Source organism: Muscardinus avellanarius (genome assembly GCF_963383645.1).
Source record: "Muscardinus avellanarius genome assembly, chromosome: 13".
NCBI classification, from domain to species: Eukaryota; Metazoa; Chordata; class Mammalia; order Rodentia; family Gliridae; genus Muscardinus; species Muscardinus avellanarius.
Genome location: NC_137799.1, coordinates 80,949,673 through 80,969,900, shown reverse-complemented (window position 1 = coordinate 80,969,900; position 20,228 = coordinate 80,949,673). Strand labels below are relative to the sequence as shown.

At 43.6% G+C, this 20,228-nt stretch overlaps 1 protein-coding gene across 1 annotated transcript in view; it reads right to left on the bottom strand.

The window, feature by feature from the left end:
* Positions 1-7,631: 7,631 nt before the first annotated feature.
* PCSK5 (proprotein convertase subtilisin/kexin type 5) overlaps positions 7,632-20,228 on the bottom strand; it is a gene marked incomplete at both ends in the record, with an annotated part of 434,445 nt that continues 421,848 nt past the window's right edge. Inside the window, 4 exons of the mRNA XM_080709117.1 lie at positions 7,632-8,035; positions 12,339-12,522; positions 14,075-14,175; positions 18,401-18,618. Coding sequence (XP_080565243.1) covers positions 7,632-8,035; positions 12,339-12,522; positions 14,075-14,175; positions 18,401-18,618 — 907 coding nt within the window. The remainder of the gene's footprint in view (positions 8,036-12,338; positions 12,523-14,074; positions 14,176-18,400; positions 18,619-20,228) is intronic.

Below are 20,228 nucleotides of genomic sequence, written 5' to 3'. Positions count from 1 at the left end.
TTCTAACTATTTTACATTCCACATGATGTGTGTGCTCAGGGCTATTTGCATCACAGGCATTTGACAGCAGAAGTATTCAGGACCTCCCACATATAGGCAAAAGCTCTGTTGCTGAGCCACACTCCCAGCCCCCTTTTGTATTTGAGCTGGTTTGGGTTGAATAATCTATAATAACTAAAGCCTCAAATGGGGGTGTTGGTGGCACATGCAGGTAATCTCAGTACTTGGGAGGTTGAGACAGGAGGATCCCAGGTTCAAGGCCTGCTTCAGCAAATTAGGTGAGCCTCCTGGCAACCTAGGGAGACTATGTTTAATTATAAAAGGGGCTGGGGGTGTAGCTGGGAGATAGAGTGCCTGTGGGTTTAATTTCCAGTAAAACACAACACACACACACACACACACACCATAAAAAATAAATAAATAAATAAATAAATAAATAAATAAATAAAGTATAATAAAGTTAGCTTCAAGCATGCAGAAGAATTTGTGTCAGGTCCAGAGTCACAGTGCTAGCGGCCCAAGACTCCTCAGATAACAACCAGCCAGAAGGAAATAATCCTCTCCACCTGGCTCTCGTCCTGCTTTGATATTATCAAGAATTCCCTCTTTTATAAACGTATGTTTGCTTCATTTGACGAGCCTCCTAGCATTTCCCTTGCAGGCTGGGACCCGTTCTCAATGAGCACTTTTGTTCCAGTGGCATTCAACCTCCAGGTGACCTCAAGCTACCCTGCTCTACCCTCTCCTCCCACAGTCCTGAAAAACAGGCCCTCCCTGGTCCTCTCATCACCCTTTACCAGGTGTTTGCTTCCCAGCTTTTTCTTTCTTTTCTTTTCTTTCTTTTTTTGTGGTACTGGGGTTCCCGGAAGCCCTTCTACCTCCGGGTTACACTCCCAGACCTATTTTTACATTTTTATTTGGAAACAGGGTCTCCTAAGCCAGCGTGCACGGCTGGCTTCGAACCTGCGCGATCCTCCTGTCTCTGCCTCCCAAGCGCGGGGATTACAAGTGCGCACCACCACACCCGGCCTCTTTTCTTTTTTTTTTTTTTAGGGGGGTACTGGGGGCTGAACTCAGAGGCATTCTACCTCTAAGCCACACCCTCAGCCCTATTTTATTTTTTATGTTGAAATAGGGTCTTGCTAGGTTGCCAAAGCTGTCCTCAAACCTGCGATCCTCTGTCTCAGCCTCCCAAGTACTGAGATTGTAAGTGTGTTCCACTCTACCCAGCTTTTGGCCTTTCTTACAGCTAAGCGTGGCCAGGTGACCTAGTTCTGGCATCTACTTGTAGCTCAGAAGGCAGACATATGCAATCATTTTCATTTCCTGAATCACCCCAAAAATGTTTGTGTATGTACCATGTAGTGTGCTGGGTGTTAGGGTTGCGGAGATAACAAAGCAGACCTCATCCCTTTTTTAGCGCTCTTCACCTCTTCACCTTCATGCTTTTTTTTTTTTTTTTTTTTTTTTTTTTGTCTGTGTCTGAGCACAGTGGCTAGAAAAGCAAAACCCAAATATATCCTTAGATTTCAACCTTGTGTATTCGTTGTCAGAACGCCTGGCCAGATTACCATCTACTGTTGATGCACAGTGATCAAATTAGATTGGAAGGCCACAGCAAACATGCACTGATAGAATTCTTATATTTCTTTTTGAAATGTAGTCTATTTACATTTTTTGTGGTACTGGGGATTAAACCCAGAGGCATTCTACCTTCGAGCTATACCCCTGGCCTGTTTTTATTTCTTATTTGGAAACAAGGTCTTGCTAGGTTGATGAGAGTCTCACTATTTGCGGAGGCTGTTCTTAAACCTCTGTTTCAGCCTCCTAAATACAGGAATTGCAGGCTTGCATCACTACACCTGGCTAAATGTCTTCCTTCCTTCCTTGGTACTGGAGATCGAACCCAGGGGAATTCTAACTCTGAAATATATCATATTCCCCCAGCCCTCTTTTATTTTTTTATTTTGAAACAGGATCTCACTAAGTTGGTGAGAGTCTCAATCCATTGCCTCCCAAGCAGGGGATTACAAGCGTGAACCACACGCCGGGCGCTCACCTTCTACAATTTAGTGAGACTGTGTTTCAAAAATTTTAAATGTTTGTTTGTTTATTTATTTATTTATTTATTTATTTATTTATTTATTTATTTATTTTTGGTGGTACTGGGGTTCCTGGAAACCCTTCTACCTCCAGGTTACACTCCCAGACCTATTTTATATTTTTTATTTGGAAACAGGGTCTCTTAAGCCAGCACGGCTGGCTTCGAACCAGCGTGATCCTCCTGTCTCTGCCTCCAAGCACGGGGATTACACGTGTTCGTCACCACGCCCTGCAAAATGTTTAATTTTTAAAACATTTTTAAACAAGACAGGCGTGGTGGCACAGACTTGTAATCCTAGCATTTGGGAGGCTGAGAAAGGAGGACTGTGTTCTCGGACAGTCTCAGCTACTTAGTGAGGCCCTCTGCAACACACTGAGATCCTGTTTCAAAATAGACAATAAAAACAGGGATAGGGGTATAGCTCAGAGGTGGAATGCCCATGGGTTCAATCCCAGTACCACCAAAATTAAAAAAAAAAAAAGTGAATTAAGAACCTCCAGCTTTTAGCTTCAGTTTTTCTAAATAACATTTTTTTTTTTTTTTGGCTCAATACTGGGGACTGAACGCAGGGGCATACTACCTCTGAGGTACATCCCAGTCCCACTTTTTATTCCTTATTTTGAAACAGAGTCTCACTGAGTTGTAAGGGACTTTCACTAAGTAGCTGAGGCTGGCCGAGAACCCAGATCCTCCTGTCTCAGCCTCCCAAATGGTGGGATTACAAGCGTGCGCCACCACGCCTGGCTTCTAAACAACATCTTGCTAGCCCCATTTGCTGCCACTTCTGAATCCACATTTGGAAGTTCAGAATCCTTCAGATTTTTTCTTTACCATAATAGAACTTGTGAATGCTTTTAAATGGATTGAAGTGTAGTTAATAGTCATCATTATCTTTCTCCCCACGGATCACCCTCTGTGTTCTGGGGGAGATTGTGCCCCTGAGCTACAGGCTGGCATGAGGCCTCCTGACTCCTCACTATGGGAAGTCCCACACATGAATCCCAAGGCACGGTCCGGGGGTGTAGACAAAGGCTGCTTGATTCTTTGTTAAGAGCTGAGTGGTAAAGCAGAAGGAATGCGAACTAGAGAGTCTTACATTTGAATCCTACTTGGGGACTAAATCCAGGGCCTTACACATACTTGGCAAGTGCTCCACCATTAGGCTATATTTTTTGGGGGGAGGCTACTGGGGATTGAACCCCAAAGCATTTTGCCACCTAGTGAAACCCCCAACCCTTCTTTATTATTTATTTATTTATTTATTTAATTATTGTTTGTTTTTTGGTGGTACTGGGGTTTCCTGGAAGCCCTTCTACCTCCAGGCTACACTCCCAGACCTATTTTATACTTTTTTATTTTTGGAAACAGGGTCTCCTAAGCCAGCGTGGCTTCGAACTAGCACGATCCTCCTGTCTCCGCCTCCCAAACGCGGGGATTACAAGCGTGCGCCAGCATGCCCGGCATTATTTTTAAAATTTAAACAGGGTCTTGCTAAATTTCTAAGGTTACCCTCAAACCTGTGATCTTCCTGTCTCAGCTTCCCAAGTATTGGGATTACAGAAATATACCACTGTGCCCAGCTACTTTATTTATTTATGTTTTAAATTTTGAGACAGGGTCTCAATAAATTGCCCAGGCTATCCTCTAACTTGTGACTCTCCTGTCTTATCTTCCTGAGTAGTGGGGATTGCAGGCACGTGCCACTGGAACTTCCTGGTAGCCTCTGAAATACTTTATGAATGATCATCATCATCATAAAAATCAGGTCAGACAGGTGTGGTGGCGCACGCCTGTAGTCCCGGTACGTGGGAGGCCGAGACAGGAAGGTCACCGGTCCAAGGAGCCATCAACCTAGTGAAACCCTGTTTCAAAATGAAAAGTATTAAATAGGGCTGAGCGTGTAGCTTGGAGGTAGAATGCCCCTGGATTAAATCATCAGTACTGAAAAGACAGTCAGGCCAATGACTTACCACTTACTAATTCCAGTGCTTTTCTTGAAAAATACCCTCCCCGGCTCTTTACTTCTTCAAATGAGGTCCAAGCAAAGTCTTCTTCCCACGACAACATCCCCAAGTGCTCTGATTTGCAGTTATCTTATTCTTCACTGATACTGCTTCCTCCCCTCCTTACCATTTACTCTTAGAACCAGGCATGGTGGAGCATGCCTGTAATCCCAGTACTTGGGATTATTTTGAAACAGGGTCTCACTCTCACTGCTTGTGGAGGCTGTCCTCAAACCTGCAACCCTCCGCTCTCAGCCTCCTAAGTACTGGGATTACAGGCATGTGCCGCCACACCTGGCATGAACAGATTATTAGGAGAGGAAATGTAAAATTGATAGGACAAGCCCAGTCATTGGATAAAGATAGATTAAAAAGGAGAAAAAGCAGAACTCTTTTTTTGTTTGTTTTGTATCTCTTACTTGGCAAAACACAATACTATTCACATAAAATATGGTCAGAAATAGTTCTGTAATAAGCAAGTCTCTATAGCATTAACTAGATTTGATTTTATTTATTTCCAGTTTTCAAATGATTTCTGTGAACCAAAATCTTCCCAAAGTACCCAGCCTCTTGGTATATTTTGCGTTTACAAAGATTCTCATATTTTCAACCCCAAACTCAAAAGATGACTTTGTTTTTCAACCACATATTTATCTTTAAGACAATTGTTAGCATAGCTTTCAGCTTTCAAAATAAGTGTGAGAATAATGCCACACGGCTAAGGATGAAGAAGGGAAGATGTCAGACCTTACCAATACACTAGCAGAAGCTTTTTCACTGCCGGTCACGTAGAGTAACAACACAATTTCTTAGTATTCAAGGTCATCTCTACCTCATTCGACCTCTGACTGTGTATCATAAACACCGACTTTTCTTGGAAAACAATTTCCAAGTCAGAGAAAGAATGTCAAACTCAGTTTTGAAATGACCAAGGAAAATGCATAACACAGAATAAATAAACTTCCTTAATTCTGTAGGCTGACTCTGTAATTACACAGCAAAGGATGAGAAATCACTCCATGAATGCTGGCTCTCCTACATAAATATTTACATTTTTTAAGTCGAAAAGGGAAACTATCAGATTTCAACTGGATTTTACAGATATAATTTTCAATGATCAAAATTTAAGTGTCCCATTCTTGTAATCCCAGTACTTGAGAAGCTGAAACAGGACGATCTCGGGTTTGAATCCCGCCTCAGCAACGTGGTGAGGCCCTCCAGCCATTTAGTGAGACCCTATTTTCAAATAAAAAATAAAATTGGGCTGGGATTGTAGCTCAGAGGTAAAAACCCCTGGGGTCAATCTCTAGTACCCCCCTCCCCCCAAAACCCAAAAAACTGGGAAGGGGAAGCATATCATATGTATATATGATACAGACATATGATCTCTGAATAATTTCTTAAAGATGAGACCACCTGTTGGCCACATCTGACCTACCACCTATTTTTGTAGTACTGTGAGCTAAGAAAGAGTTTTTATATTTTTAAACAGGTGAAAAAATAAGAAATATTACATAGTTATGGATACTTTTCTGAAATTCAGATTTTAGTGTTCATAAATATTTACTGGAACACAGCCTATCTTTTGTTCTGGTTGCATTCATGCTTATGGCAGCAGTGGAGTATTATAATAGAGACCTTTTAGTGCACAAGCCTGAAGTACTTATAAAAATATGGCTCTTTCCAGAGACTGTTTGCTCTAACCCTTAAGAGCTTTCCACTAAAGAAACACAAGTCTTTAGGAAACTGAAGTTTTCTTCATGAATATTTCCTGTGTCGATGACACATTATGTTTAAAACAAAACAAAATGTCAATTTAGCAAAGATAATACAGTTCCTGGAAGGAGACTGACTATCACAGAATAAAACAACAGACACGTGTTTCCCAGATCTAGCATGCTTATTTTCCCATCCGATGTTAGTGGAGCGAGGTTATAAAAACAAGTGCTTTAGGGTCATTCTTACTCAAGTTCTGATTAGCAGCCTTGCGTGGTAATTGATTCTGATTAGCAGTGGGGCTTTGTAGCCCATGTCTATAATAGCCCAGTATTTGGGAGGCTTAGGAGAGGAGGATTGTAGGTTTGAGGCTCTCAGCAACCTACCAAGACCCTGTTTCCAAATAAAAAATAAAATAGGCTGGGGATGTGACTCAGAGGTAGAATACCCCTGGGTTTAATCCCCAGCATAAGAAAGAAAGAAAGGAAGGAATGAAGAAAGAAAATTAGCTTTGTGTTTTTGAGATAGTGACTTAGTCTCTTGTAAGCTTCAGGTTTCCTATAAAACCTGGGCAACTATGATACCTGCATGAGAAAAATTGTGTTAGATTTCAAGGGGATAAGTGAGATGATTTATTTTTAGAATGACTTAGCTTGTACCTGGTTACATAGTAGGTGTGCAATAAACTTTATTATGACCATCGCCATTGTCTGAAAATGCCACTTTCATTTTTTGTATCCCATGCCTAGCACTGCCTATAACTTCTACATTGACAAGGGAATCCACAAGATTATACTGACAGAATTTTTCAGAACAAGAGCCCCCTCTCTCTAGTATTACTACTGAGTGGGAACTTTCCACAGTTAAATGCACATGTGGTAGAAGGTAGAGAAGGGACGCTTACAAAGCCTAGACTCAGAACTGGAGCACTAGTGAGTGTTGGAGGCCAGTCAACAGCTGTGTTCCAGCTGGCCAGAGCATGTTGGGATTTTTTTTTTTTAATGTTAGAGTCTATTTCAACTAATTCTATGAAGACCCCACATTATTATGTCTCTTCCTCCTCTTCCTCCTCCTCCTCCTTCTTTCTCTTTCTTTCTCTCTCTCTCTCTCTCTCTCTCTCTCTCTCTCTCTCTCTCTCTCTCTCTCTCTCTCTCCTCCCTCTCTCCCTGCTAGGTATTGAAACTGGGCATTTTACTTCTGAGCTACACCCCCAGCCCTGTTTTATTTTTTAATTTGAAATAAGGTCCTGAGATGTCCCTGCAGAGATGGTCTCTTCTGCTCCTGAGGGGATACTCTGGGGACAACTGATAATATCCCTGATTTCTTGGTCCTTACAGAACAAATCTCAGCCTAAACCTAACCAAAAGGGTACAGAAATCTTCCCAAATCAACAACTTTTTCATATCCCTGTCCCCTCCAAATTAAAGAAATATCAGAATTCCAGAAGGTAGAAGAGCTCCCCACAGTGCTTAGAAGTAGAATTCCTGAAGGTCCTACTATGTCCAGTCCTTTTTTTAAATCACACACGAGTTTTTCCACATGTCGCTTGGTTTTACTTCCTGCCTCTTATGTCTTGAGACATTGTTTTGAGGAAAATGCCTTCAGATATGATCCTTGCACCTCAATCCAGGTTGAGCACGAAGTGTTGAGTTCAGCCACTCCAAAGAAGCACAAAGTATTTCAGCATTCTTAACATACTCGGGTTGGATTCGTGGTTAAGGAGACACACACTAACGCACACATGTCAGCCTGGTGTGTGGCGAAGCTAAACACAGCGATGCTGGCGGGCGAGCTGCGGGCTGCGTCTGCTAGTAGGAGTAGCTCTCGTCGTCGTACTCCAGCTCCACGTCCTCGTCCTGGTCCAGCAGCCCGTACTTAAACTTCCGGTAGACGGTGCCGTCCTGGCCCATGTAGACGATGTCGTCGTCGTCATCCTCATCGTAGTCTCGGTCGTGGTACTCACTCACCGGGTCCTCTTCAAAGCCGGTGCCGCCGCCATAGCTGCTCTTGTAGGAGGAGTAAGACCTGCCGGGTTCCGCCAGCTTTTCGTAGCGGGCCTTGTCCACGGGCTGGACTCGGCCCCGGGACTTTCTCCAGACGATCACGCCGGCCCCCAGCACCAGCAGCAGCATGACGGACGACGTGACCAGCAGGGCGGTCTTGGAGCGCTCGGCTGCGGGCCCAGCCTCGCGGGTCCGAAGGATGCAGTCCTCTGTCCAGGGCAAAGGCGGGATGCGAAAAATAATTGGGGAAATTAGATTCTCAGCTAGAGAACTTCATTATTTTATTTTTTAACATCTCTAATGCAGAATCACAAACCAGGTGTGGTAGTGAACATTTATAATCCCAGTATTTGGGAGGGTGAGACAGGAAGGTTGCAGGTTCAGGGACAGCTTTGGCAAATTGTGAGATTCTCATCAACCTAAAGAGACCCTGGTTTCAAAGTAAAAATAAAATAGGGCTGGGGGTGTAGCTCGGAGGTAGAATGCCTCTGGGATCAATCCCCAGTGCCCCCCCACACACACACACACACTTCTTAAAATTTTCTTTGAAGGTACACTGCTCTATGTAATTGCAATATATAATGCACAGGAGTTCCAGTCTATGTTAAAAACCAACAAATCCTTCTAGAAAAAAATGACAATTTCTTTTTTTATTTTTTTCATACTGGGAGTTGGACTCAGGGGCATCTTACCTCTGAGCTACCACCTCCCCAGCCCTACTTTGTTTTTTGTTTTTGTTTGTTTGAAACAGGGTCTTACTAAATTGCTGAAGATGGCCTTGAATCTGCAATCCTTCTGTCTCAGCCTCCTGAGTACTGGGATTACAGGCATATACTACAAGTCCTGGCAAGAAGGACAATTGGACATCCTAAGGGAGAGCCCCCTGGACCCCTGTACATCATGGCGCACTCTTCAAGTATCCAGCTTGAGGTAGGAGAGAAGAAATAAAATAAATAGGTAAAAAGGAGACACAAAAGGAGAAGAAAAATGTAACCGAAAAGTACTTCAGAAAGAAGAATTAAATCATAACTTTAGCAATGAACTCATGTTTCTTCCTTTAACATCATTCAGGCTGTATGATTTTGGTAATTTACTTGGTTTTACTTCTTTCTCTTTGTGTGATCGTGTGTGTGTGTGTGTGTGTGTGTGTGTGTGTGTGTAGGGTCCTGGGGCTAGAACCCAAGGATATTCTACCACTAAGCTACATCCCAACCCTTTTTTAATTTTGAAATAGTATCTTGCTAAATTACCAGATGCCGCCTTCAAACTTGAGGTCCTTCTGTTTCAGCCTTTCAGCCTCCCAAGTATTGGAATTAAAGATGTGCCACTATCCCAAATCTCCTCCTACTTTTTTTCTTTTCTTTTTAGTACTGGGAATCAGACCCAGGAACATTCTACGTCTGAGCTACATTCCCAGCCTATTTTATTTTTTATTTTGAAACAGGGTCTCACTAAGTTGCAGAAGGCATCACTAAGTAGCTAAGGCTGGCTGCAAACCTGCGATCCTCTTCTCTCAGCCTCCCAAGTACTGAAATTGCAAATGTGCCCCATCATGCCTGGCCCAGCCTATTTCTTTTACTTTAATCTGCCATGCATGGATGTGAAAGACAATACGAAAGAAGTAGAGAAAAAAAACTAAGAGACAAGATTGGATGTACAAGCTGAAACATACAGTAGTTTCTCCATAAATACTTGTTGAGCCATTTGGATCTGCCCCTAGGATTCCTTTGTGGGAGATTCTAGGTACATTCTATACTAGCTTAATGAATATGCTGTTGACAGGTGGGATGGTTTTATTGAATGTTGACCAACAAGATCTGATTCACCACTGCCATATATATATTATCCTCCTCCTCTTCCTTTTTTTTTTTTTTTGCTAGTGCTAAATAAGTTTTCTATCTTTTCTTAACCTATATTTCCATAGGATTTTGCCCATCAAGCAGAATTTTCTCCTCTAAAGTAATAGCACTACCATGACTGCATCCATCATTATCAATATGAGCACAGAATTTTCCCCTGGAGGAAATACAAAGGCACCAGAGAAATAGATGAGTAGTGTGTGTGCGGTACTTTGAGGGGATTTCTACTAACGCAAGAGAATCAGTAAAAGTCCTTGCCAGGTTGATTCACTCAGTAGGTGCCAGATAAGATCACGGCTCTCTATCCTTTGCCTTAGGCGGCAGAATCAGCTTCAGCCTCTGAAATCTGCTTTCTTTGAAGAGGCAGGCTGTCTCAGTAACAAAGGAGCAAGAAAGCAAGAGTGTTTGCTCTTTCTCTGGGTCTGTCCCCCCCCCCCCCGCCCTGCATCTACTACCACACTCCAGGAGCGTTGGGACTTGTGTAAGTTGTCCCAGCCAGCTCTTCAAGAGCCACCGAAGACAGACTTTGAGAAACTCTGCACCAACGTGCACATGCTTCTGGTTTCCTTTAGGCACTGCAGTAGTGAGGTTTATTATCCTTAGCCGACACAGGCAATCAGGTCCTGAGAGCGCATGTTTAAGAGGAGCAGGGAAAACCAGCTGCCCATGGGGTGGGAAACTGAAGAAGAAAAGAACTCATTTTGGAAATATGTTATTTAGAGCCTAATTGAAAAAAACGAGACGAAAATTAAAAATACAGTGGCCCATGCCTATAATCCCTGTACTTGGGAAACCGAGACAGGAGGATCACAAGTTTGAGGCCAGCCTCAGCAATTTGGCCAGACCTTGTTTGGAAAATAAAATTAAAAAGTTGGGCGTGGTGGCATAGGCCTGTAATCCCAGTACTTGGGAGGCTGAGACAGGAGAGTCACAGGTTCAAGGACAGTCTCAGCAAGTAGTGAAACTGTTTCCAAATAAAAATTAAATAAGGCTGGGTGTGTAGAATGCCCCTGGGTTCAATACCCAACACCACATAAATAAATAAATAAATTAATTAATTAATTAATAAAAATAAATGAAAATAGAAGCTGGAGATGTATTTGTGGTAGAGAGCTTGCTTGGCATGTATGAGGCCCTGGGTTTAACCCCCAGCACCACAAAAATAATTATATAAAAATACATAAAAATAAATACATGGCACGCCGGGCGTGGTGGTGCACGCTTGTAATCCCCGCACTTGGGAGGTGGAGCCAGGAGGATCATGCAGTTTCGAAGCCAGCTGCGCCATCTTAAGAGACCCTGTTTCCAAATAAAAATATAAAAAATAGGTCTGGGAGCATAGCCTGGAGGTAGAAGGGCTTCCAGGAACCCCAGTACCACCAAAAAAAAATAAATAAAAATAAAAAATAAATACATAGCTGATAGCCATTATAGGTCAGGGATTTTCTTTTCTTTTTTTTTTTCTTTTTTACAAATGAACAAGTAAGACACATATATATATATGTATACATATATATTTATACAATTTTTCTCAGGAAATTTATTACCTAAATGCTAAGGAAATTATTTCTGGTCTAGGGAATATATCTTAAGACACTATGAAAACTGGGTGTGGTGGCACATGCCTGTAATTTCAGTACTTGGGAAGCTGAGACAGGACTGCAGGTTCAAGGCCAGCCTCAGCAAGCGGTGAGACTCTCAGAAACATAGTGAGATCCTGTCTCAAAACAAAAAAAGAAAAAGGGCTGGGTGTAGCTCAGAGGTAGAATGCACCTGGGTTCAACCACCAATCCCTCCACCAAAACTAAACAAAATGAAAAAACCAAGAATATATGAGCCAGGTATTGTGGCCCAGGTCTATAGCCCCAGCCCCTAGGAAGGCTGAGGCAAGAGGATCACCTGAACCCAGGAGTTTGAGGCCAGCCTGGGTCCCATAGTGAGACCATGTTTAAAAAGAAAAGGAAAAGAAGGAATATATGTGGCTTCCAGAGAATAATTCTTCAACAAAATCAAGATATTGGCATCAGCTTCTTCAATGGCTAATTCCTTTCCTTTTCTTTACTCAGAGGGAAGAATAAAACAGGAAGAAAATAGATGTACAAGGGCCAAATTCTAGCCCTACTTAAGCTCTGATCTGGGAGGCAGCGCAGCAGTGGTATGCGTGTGGGCGTTGCAGTCCAAAGACCATGTTCTAATTCCAGATGGGCCTCTTGGTGGGTGGGGTGCTGGGAGGGAGCCCAGGGACGTCTTAACACTAAGCTACGCCCCAAGCCCTATTTTATTTTTTATTTTGCAACGGGGTCTAGCTAAGTTACTGAGGCTGGTCTCCAACCTGTGGTCCTCCAATCTCAGCCTTCCTAGTACTGGAATTACAGGAGTGTACCAACCAACACACCCGGCCAAGCCTCTCAGTGTTGCTGTGGACTTGGGCACGCGAACCCAAGCCTCTGATCCTCAGTGGCCTCATCCAGTGGGGCTGATACTACCCACTTGTGAGCTGGGTGATGCACATGAGGGTTCCAGCATACTGGGCATGGAGCAGGCACATGATAAACAGGTAACCTTTCCTGAACTTCCGGTCTCCCCTTCCCCCGCCCCCCTGGGGCTGTCTGTGGCCTCACCTTCCTCTGAGGGCTGCTCTTGAGTTACTTACCCGCGGCGTCCCGGCAGTCACAGCACTCCTGGGCAGTGGAGCCGGAGGTGTTGCAACAGGGGAGGCAGCGCCCATCTTCCAGGTGCAGCAGCAGGGAGGCGGGGCACACGGTGCAGTTCCCAGCGCCAGGCCCCTTGCACTCCAGGCAGCTCTCGTGGCACTGCGTGCAGTTCAAGTGCTCTCCCTGTGAAGAGCAATCCCGAGGGTAGAGTGCAGGGGGATTAACAAGGGTCTGGGGTTCCCAAGAGAGAATCCCACCTATGGAAGCAGGTAACAGACACAAGAAGATGGTGAGTTCTGGATTTTACTGATGGAACCGTTGCTGGATCCTGACCACTGAGAGCTGCTTCCAGAATAAAGTTAGGAAGCGGCAGCGCCGCACCCAAGGACAGCTCGGGCCAGGACTGGCCCTGTCCGCCTCGCACTGCGTAGACTTCGGCAGTTTGAAATATCCCGGTGTTAATTTGTCATGTTTCACAAGTGGGACAATTCACTGTAAATCAGCCCCTAGATTCTCTTTAAAATCTAGGAGACCTGTCAACACCAGAGGCACCACTACACGGGGGAATGTCACTGACAGAGCTGAGGGCACCTTGTTATACCATTTGATGCAATCCTTAGCACCTGCTTGTAAGCGTCACCAACTCACAGGTCATACGTCCATTTATGCTTTCTGTCAGGGTTGAGCTGAGGTTTTCTCTGACCCAGCATCCTTCTCTCATTTATCTTAGATACCTGCTGAGCCTCTGTGGTTACTGGAGTTTGGTGCCCCTGACCCAGAATGATGCAAATTGGACTGTGTATCTAAAGCAGTTAAATGGCTCTTTGAGAAGACAGTCCAGAGATTAGAAAACAAACAAAAAACAGTGGCTTTCCTCCCAGCAAGATGCTCTTTGCTTGTGCTGGAAATGTGGTTTGGAAAAGATGCCTTCCTATTCTATTTCTGTAACTTTGGAAGCATGGTGAAACAGAAGGAGGAGGAAAGGAGGGACTGGGGTGGGTAGCTGAGTGGTCGAGCACCTGTGTAGCATGTGTGAGGCCCTGGGCTCAGTCCCCAGCACCACACATGGGCACGTGTGCACACACCTGCGCATGCACACACAGACTCCATTTGTTGAGCATCTTGGCATATTTTATTTTTATTCCTATTTTGTGATACTGAAGATTGAACACAGGGGCATTCTGCCTCTGCTATACCCCCAGATCCCTTTTTGGGTGTGTAGTACTAGGGATCGAGCCCAGGCACATTCTACCTCTAAGCAACACCTCCAGCCCTTTTATTTATTTTTTGATTTTGGAACATCACCTCCCTAAGTTGCTGAGGGTCCACCAAGTTGCTAAGGTTGTCCTTGAACCTACAATCCTCCTGCCTCAGCCTCCCAAGTACTCAGATCATTGGCACGTGCTACCATGCCTGGCTTCATAGTTTCTATTTCTGACACAAGTCTCATGTAGACTGAAACTCCTATGGCCATGACAACAACGGTAGGGTCCGTTCTGAGGGCCTCACCACTTAACACCCCCTCATTACTCTTAGGTCTTCTCAGTTTTCAGGCTATACATGAAGGCTACAGGTTATTTCCTGAGCTGATGGAAGAAGACTTTAAAATGTTAAACCTAAACTAAAGGGAGTGTAGGGATTTTAGGAGGTTTGGCTGCCCAGAATGACACGCAGGGATGGAGTTCATGTTCTCCGTAAAGGGGCACAAGGCACACCGCCCCCAGCTCCCCAGTACCTCTCCCACTCTGTATTTCCCCACGACACAATCCGAGGTGCAGATTCCTCCCATGAGGTGGTAACTCCACACGCAGGATGAGCAACTCAGGGCTCCTTTGCCTGAAAGGAAAAAGAGAAACAAAAAACAATTCCAACTTATTAGACTGGCCTTGGATTTTAACCTCTGTCTTGGTTCCAGAACACTTGGGAGCAGGGAATATGTCAAATAAATTGAATTGAAGTGGAAAGGTGAATTGAGTGAGGATGTGGGGAGGAGGATGTTTACATGACAAAATAAATTAGTCCAAACTGCAGACTTTCAGCCTGGAAATTGAAAATTCTCAATGACACATCTTTTATCCAGCAAGAGAAGATTTTCAGAGAACAAGAAATGATAAAGAATTTTATAAAACCTTTATTTGTCCTTCTGCTTATTGTTTAACTAGTAGGGAGAGTGATGCAACCCATTCGGAGGCTCCTGATACTTAGTGGTGATTAAATCACGAATATACCATCCCCTGCTGAGATACAGCTCTAGACTCGGAACTTCTAGGGCTTACAGGACCATTGTGTCCAGTGATTCTTAATTCTGGAAGTAGCGGTGGTAAGAGATTGCTTTGAAACTCTTTTGAATGCTATAAGGTCTCTTCTCAGAAGTCTGATATCCTTGAGATAAGATGTAGCTCAGAGATAGAATATTTATCTAGCATATGCAATGCCTTGGGTTCAATCCCTAGCACCTTATGGGAGAGTAAAAGAAATGGCCCATCCTATATATGTATCTATTTATTTATTTATTTTTACAGTTCTGGGGATCAAATCCAGGGCCATGTGAAAACTATAGGAAAGTGCTCTACCACTGAGCCATACTCTAAGCCTCATCCTATCTATCTATCTATTATTATTAGGAGTTTGAGATTAGACCAAGGACCTTGTGCATGTAAGGCAAGCAATATATTACTGAGCTATATCCCTAGCCATATTTATTATATTTTATTAATTAATTAATTTTTGTGGTACTGGTGATTGAATCCAGGGGCATTTTACCTCTAAGCTATACCCCTCTTCTCCATTTTATTTTTTATTTTCAAATAGGGTCTCACAGCCAGGCATGGTGGCGCATGCCTGCAATCCTAGTACTTGGAATACTGAGACAAGAGGACTGCAGGTCCATAGCCAGCCTCAGCAATTTAGTGAGATCCCATTTCAAATAAAAAAGTAAAAAATAGGGCTGGGGGTATACCTCAGAGATAGAATGCCCCTGGGTTCAATCCCCAGTACCAAACACACACACACACAGTTTGTTTCAGTAAGTTGCTGAGGGCCTTTGTAAGTTGCCAAGGCTGTTCTGGAACCTGCAACCCTCCTGTCTCAGTCTCCTGAGTACTGGGATTACAGGTATGGGCCACCACACCTGGCTATTTATTTATTTACTGTGGTACTTAAGATGGAACCAAGGGCATTCTACCTCTGAGTGATATTCCCAGCACTACTTTATTCTTTTATTTTGAAACGGGGTCTCACTAGGTTTCAGAGGACCTCACTATATTGCTGAGGCTGGCTGTGAATCTACTGGGTAATTATAAATACCACATTCGGTAAATCTATGTTTTTAATGAAGAGGAATTATGGGTAGACACATGATCTCATCTACATGTGGACTCTAAAACAATGGAACTCGCGGAAGTAGAGCAGATGGGCAGATGGCAGAAGCTGGAGAGGAGAATGGAGCAAAGCCAATCAAAAGGTATGCAGGCTCAGTTAGACAGAAGGAGCGAGTTGTTGTTTTGAGATCTATTGTACAAGTGTGGTGACTAGAATTAATAACAGTGCATTCAATACTCCACAATTGCCGAGAGTAAATTTCAAATGTACTTGTCACAAAAACTAATAATTGCTCAAGGCAAATGGACATGTTAATTAGCTTGCTTAAGTTGTGTATCACAACATCACTTTGTAGCCCATAAACATATGCAAGTATACTTAATCAATTTAAACTAAAATAAGGGTATCAAAAAAGTAAAATGGGAGGGAATAGCAGTAGCCGGGTTAAGTCACAAAACCTGTACTTTAAGATTAGTTACATTTTCTTTTTTTTTCTGTATTTAATTGGTGGAGTTGAGGACTGATCCCAGGGCCTAGTACATGCTGAGAAGGTGTTCTAAGCAACTCCCCCAGCCCTTTATTTTTAGCTGACACACAGTAATTGTACAAATGTATGGGTATTACCTGTTACTGATGTTTCTATAACAATTGCATCAGGTTAGCATATTCATTCAAACATATATTGTTTCCTTGAGGATTCAAAATCTTCTTCTCTAGCTATTCTGAAATACACATTATTATTGACTATATATTCTACTCTGCAACAGAACAGTAGAATTTATTCTTCCTGTCTATCACCTCTATAATTAGCTCATTCCTAATTATAACTCCACCCCTCCACATACACATAAAGACACTAATTTGGCTGAGGATGAGATCCTGGGCAATGCGCCAAGATACTTGTCAGAGTCAGGTGTGGTGGCACATGCCTGTAATCCCAGTACTTGAGAGGCTGAGACAAGAGGACCACAAGTTCAAGGACAGCCTCAGCAAGTAGTGAGACTCTCATCAACCAAGTAAGACCCTGTTTCAAAATAAAAAAGAATAAAATAGGTCTGGGGGTATAGTTCAGAGGTAGAATGGCCTGGGGTTCAATCCCCATTAAACACACACACACACACACACACACACACACACACACACACACACCCTATCTACCTGTCAGCTTTGGGTGAAAAACCAGTGACTTTATTTACTTGTCCCACAGTGATTTGCTGCAAAAGCTGCACACACAGGTACCAGGATCTTTCTTTCACACAGGGTTGTCTGTTCTGTTGGTTTTTAGAATGCTTTGTTTTCAAGTTTAAGACTATACATCTGTTATTGCTTTTAAGGAGTCCTGGGATGCAAAAGGCAGGGTCTTTGGCATTTCCTTAAAGCTCAGAGCAGCTCACCACCTCTTCTCAGACTGACTCTGCTGGGCTGAATTCCACAAACGCAGAGCAGCCCCAGGTGTCTCAGCACTGCTGGGCACAGAGAGAGGTAGCTTGGGAAAGCTGGGGGCTTTGGTTATCCAGCCTCTCTTGATTCCCAACAGCGAGTGTGTGTGTGTGTGTGTGTGTGTGTGTGTGTGTGTGTGTGTGTCTAGGGACTGAATCCAGGAGCATTCTACCTTCAAGCTACACCCCCAGCCCTTTTAACATTTTAAAATTTGAAACAGGGTATTGCCAGGTTGTTAAGGGTCTCACTAAATTGTTGAAGCTGGCTTCAAACCTGTGATCCTCCTGTCTCAGCCTCCCAAGTACTTGGATTACAGAAATGTACCACCACATCTGGCCCAAATCAGGAGGATAAATACAAATTAAATGTGTCAAGGCAAGGAATGACCTAATTATGGAGGTGCCAATTTTCACACAAAAGGCCCGAGGTGTATAATACTTCCCCATCCTCCTGGCCCCTGGCATTTTTAGGTATTTTTTTTTTCTTTTTAACATCTTAAAATTAGTGGGTAGTCAAAAGTGAATAAAATACAACTCAGTTGGAAAATTGCTTACAGTAGGTCGCCACACTTTTCCTTCCTTCTGAGGCCCTGTTTCAAAATAAAAAATAAAATAGAGGTGGGGAGTAAAGCCATTGTTGTCAGATAGGTGGTCACAGTGACACAAAGCTGGCTAACACACTAGTGTATGGGTTGCCCTTGTGGGGGGCAGGAGAAGGGCTGGGGTACTGACTACTTCAAAAGGTCTGATAGGTGCTGAAAGTGGAAAATGAGGACAGTGAGAATGGAGAAGAATATTTAGAGGACTATTTAGGAAAGATAGGCAACCGACCTTGAAGTTTAGCTGGGTTGGAGGTAGGTGGGTTGAGCCCAAGGCAAGGGAGAAAGAAGGTCAATTCAGAAGTATCATCTTGGGTAATGGTTGCACAGTGGCCCCACCAACACTGATTTTTAACAAGTATAGGGAAAAAAAATGAAAATGGAGCTTGGGAGGGTCTGAGGCTTAAGACTTAGGGAATTCTTGAAGTGATAACAATGAATGGGTTTCCCTAGGCAGATGCAACAGGTGCAGAAGGAAGCTGGAGGAGGTGAGCAATACCCCAAGAAGAGAGGATGCCTGCCTCTGTGCCTGAAGCATGAGGACTCAGAAGGGGCAGCAAGATGCCCCAGGAAGAAGCAGAAGCTAAGAGTAAACAGAGGGTGCTCATGCTGGGGAGGGCAGGGAGGAGGCTGGGAGAGAGAGGCCCCTCCAGGGTGGAGAGGAGGGAGAGAAGGACAAGGGGAAGACCGGCAGGGACTCACCTGTGCACTCGTTGCAAGTTGGATGACATCTCTCACAGGTTTGTGCACTTTGCTCCGCATAATGATGCTCTGGGCAGGTGCGAAGGCACTCTCCCTTGGAGTGGAGCAGGAAGAAAAATGTATCGCAAGACAGGCAGTCTGTGGGCCCGGGGCCCTGGCACGTCCTGCAGCTCCTGTCACACTTCTTACACTGGCTGGTGGAGTTTTCTGCATAATATCTGAAACAAAGTGGGGAGCGAAGATGGAATGCGGTTGTCTCTCAGTGTCCATGGAGGATCAGTTCCAGGATCCTCCATGGATACTAAAATCCAAGGATACTGAAGTCCTTATATAAATATAGCAGTGTTAGTGTTTGTATATGACCTTATACTTTGTGTGTGTGTGTGTGTGTGTGTGTGTGTGTGTGTGTGTAGGGGGCGGGTACTGGGTATTGACCTCAGGGACATTCTATCTCTGAGCTATACTCTCAGTCTACTTATTTATTTGTTTGTTTGTTTGTTTATTTTTGGTACTGGGGACTGAACCCAGGGGTATTCTACCTGTTGGCTCTACCACCCAGACCTTTTTATTTTTTATTTTGAAACAAGGTCTCACTATATTGCTGAGGCTCAGCTCCAGCCTACAATTCTCCAGTCTCAGCCTCCCAGGTACTGGGATTAGAGGTGTGAGCCACCACACTCGTGTGTGTGTGTGTGTGTGTGTGTGTGTGTGTGTGTGTGTGTAACAGGTTGTCGAGGGCCTCGCTAAGTTGCTGAGGCTGACCACAAACCTGCAAGCCTCCTGTCTTAGCCTCCCAAGGATTATGAGTGCACCACCATGCCTGGTTCTCCTTTCTACTTTATTATTATTATTATTTATTTACTTATTTATTTATTTTTTGGTGGTACTGGGGTTCCTGGAAGCCCTTCTTCCTCCAGGCTACACTCCCAGACCTATTTTTTATTTTTGAAACAGGGTCTTTTACGCCAGCGCGGCTGGCTTCGAACCTGCGCGATCCTCCTGTCTCCGCCTCCCAAGCGCTGGGATTACAAGCGTGCGCCATCACGCCCGGCTCCTTTCTACTTTAAATCATCTTCAGATTACTTATAGTACCAAATGAAATGTCAGTGCTATAGAAATAGTTGCTCTATTATATTGTTTTAGGAATAATGACAAGAAAAAATGTCTATACATGCTTAGTACCAGATGTAATTAAATATTTCCTACTTTTGGCCCACGTGGGACCTATGGATTTGGAGCCCTGAGTGTACTCACTTGGCGCCTAAATTGGGCATGGTGGAAGAAGCTTGGCTGGTCAGACAGGATTCATTTACAAGCAACTTTAGCCTTTTGAACTTTCTCAGTAGATTCTCAGTTTTCTTACCTATAAATTGGGCATTACAATCCCTCCCTTGCTGTTTGTAAGGATTAAGTTGGGTAAGACCTGTGAAAGGGCCCACCTTCATCACAGGTGAGAGTGGCTCGAAAATTGCTAGCTAAAAAACAAACAAATAAATAAATAAAAATTAAAAATAAGCTGAGTAGGTGGTACATGCCTCTGATCCCAGTACTTGAGCCTGAGACAGGGGGATCACAGGTTTGTAGCCAGCTTTAGCAACTTAGCAAAACCTTGTTTCAAAATAAAAATAGAGTTGGAGGTATAACTCGGAGGTAAAATGTCTCTGAGTTCAATCCCCAGTAGCGCACACACAAAAATAAACAAAATAATATGGGGTTAATATTAGAACCTAAAATTAAACATGTGATTGCTAAGACAGCAGTTAGAATATATCTGGCACATTATAAATAATTAAACCAGGTGTGGTGGAGCACACTTGTAATTCCAGTA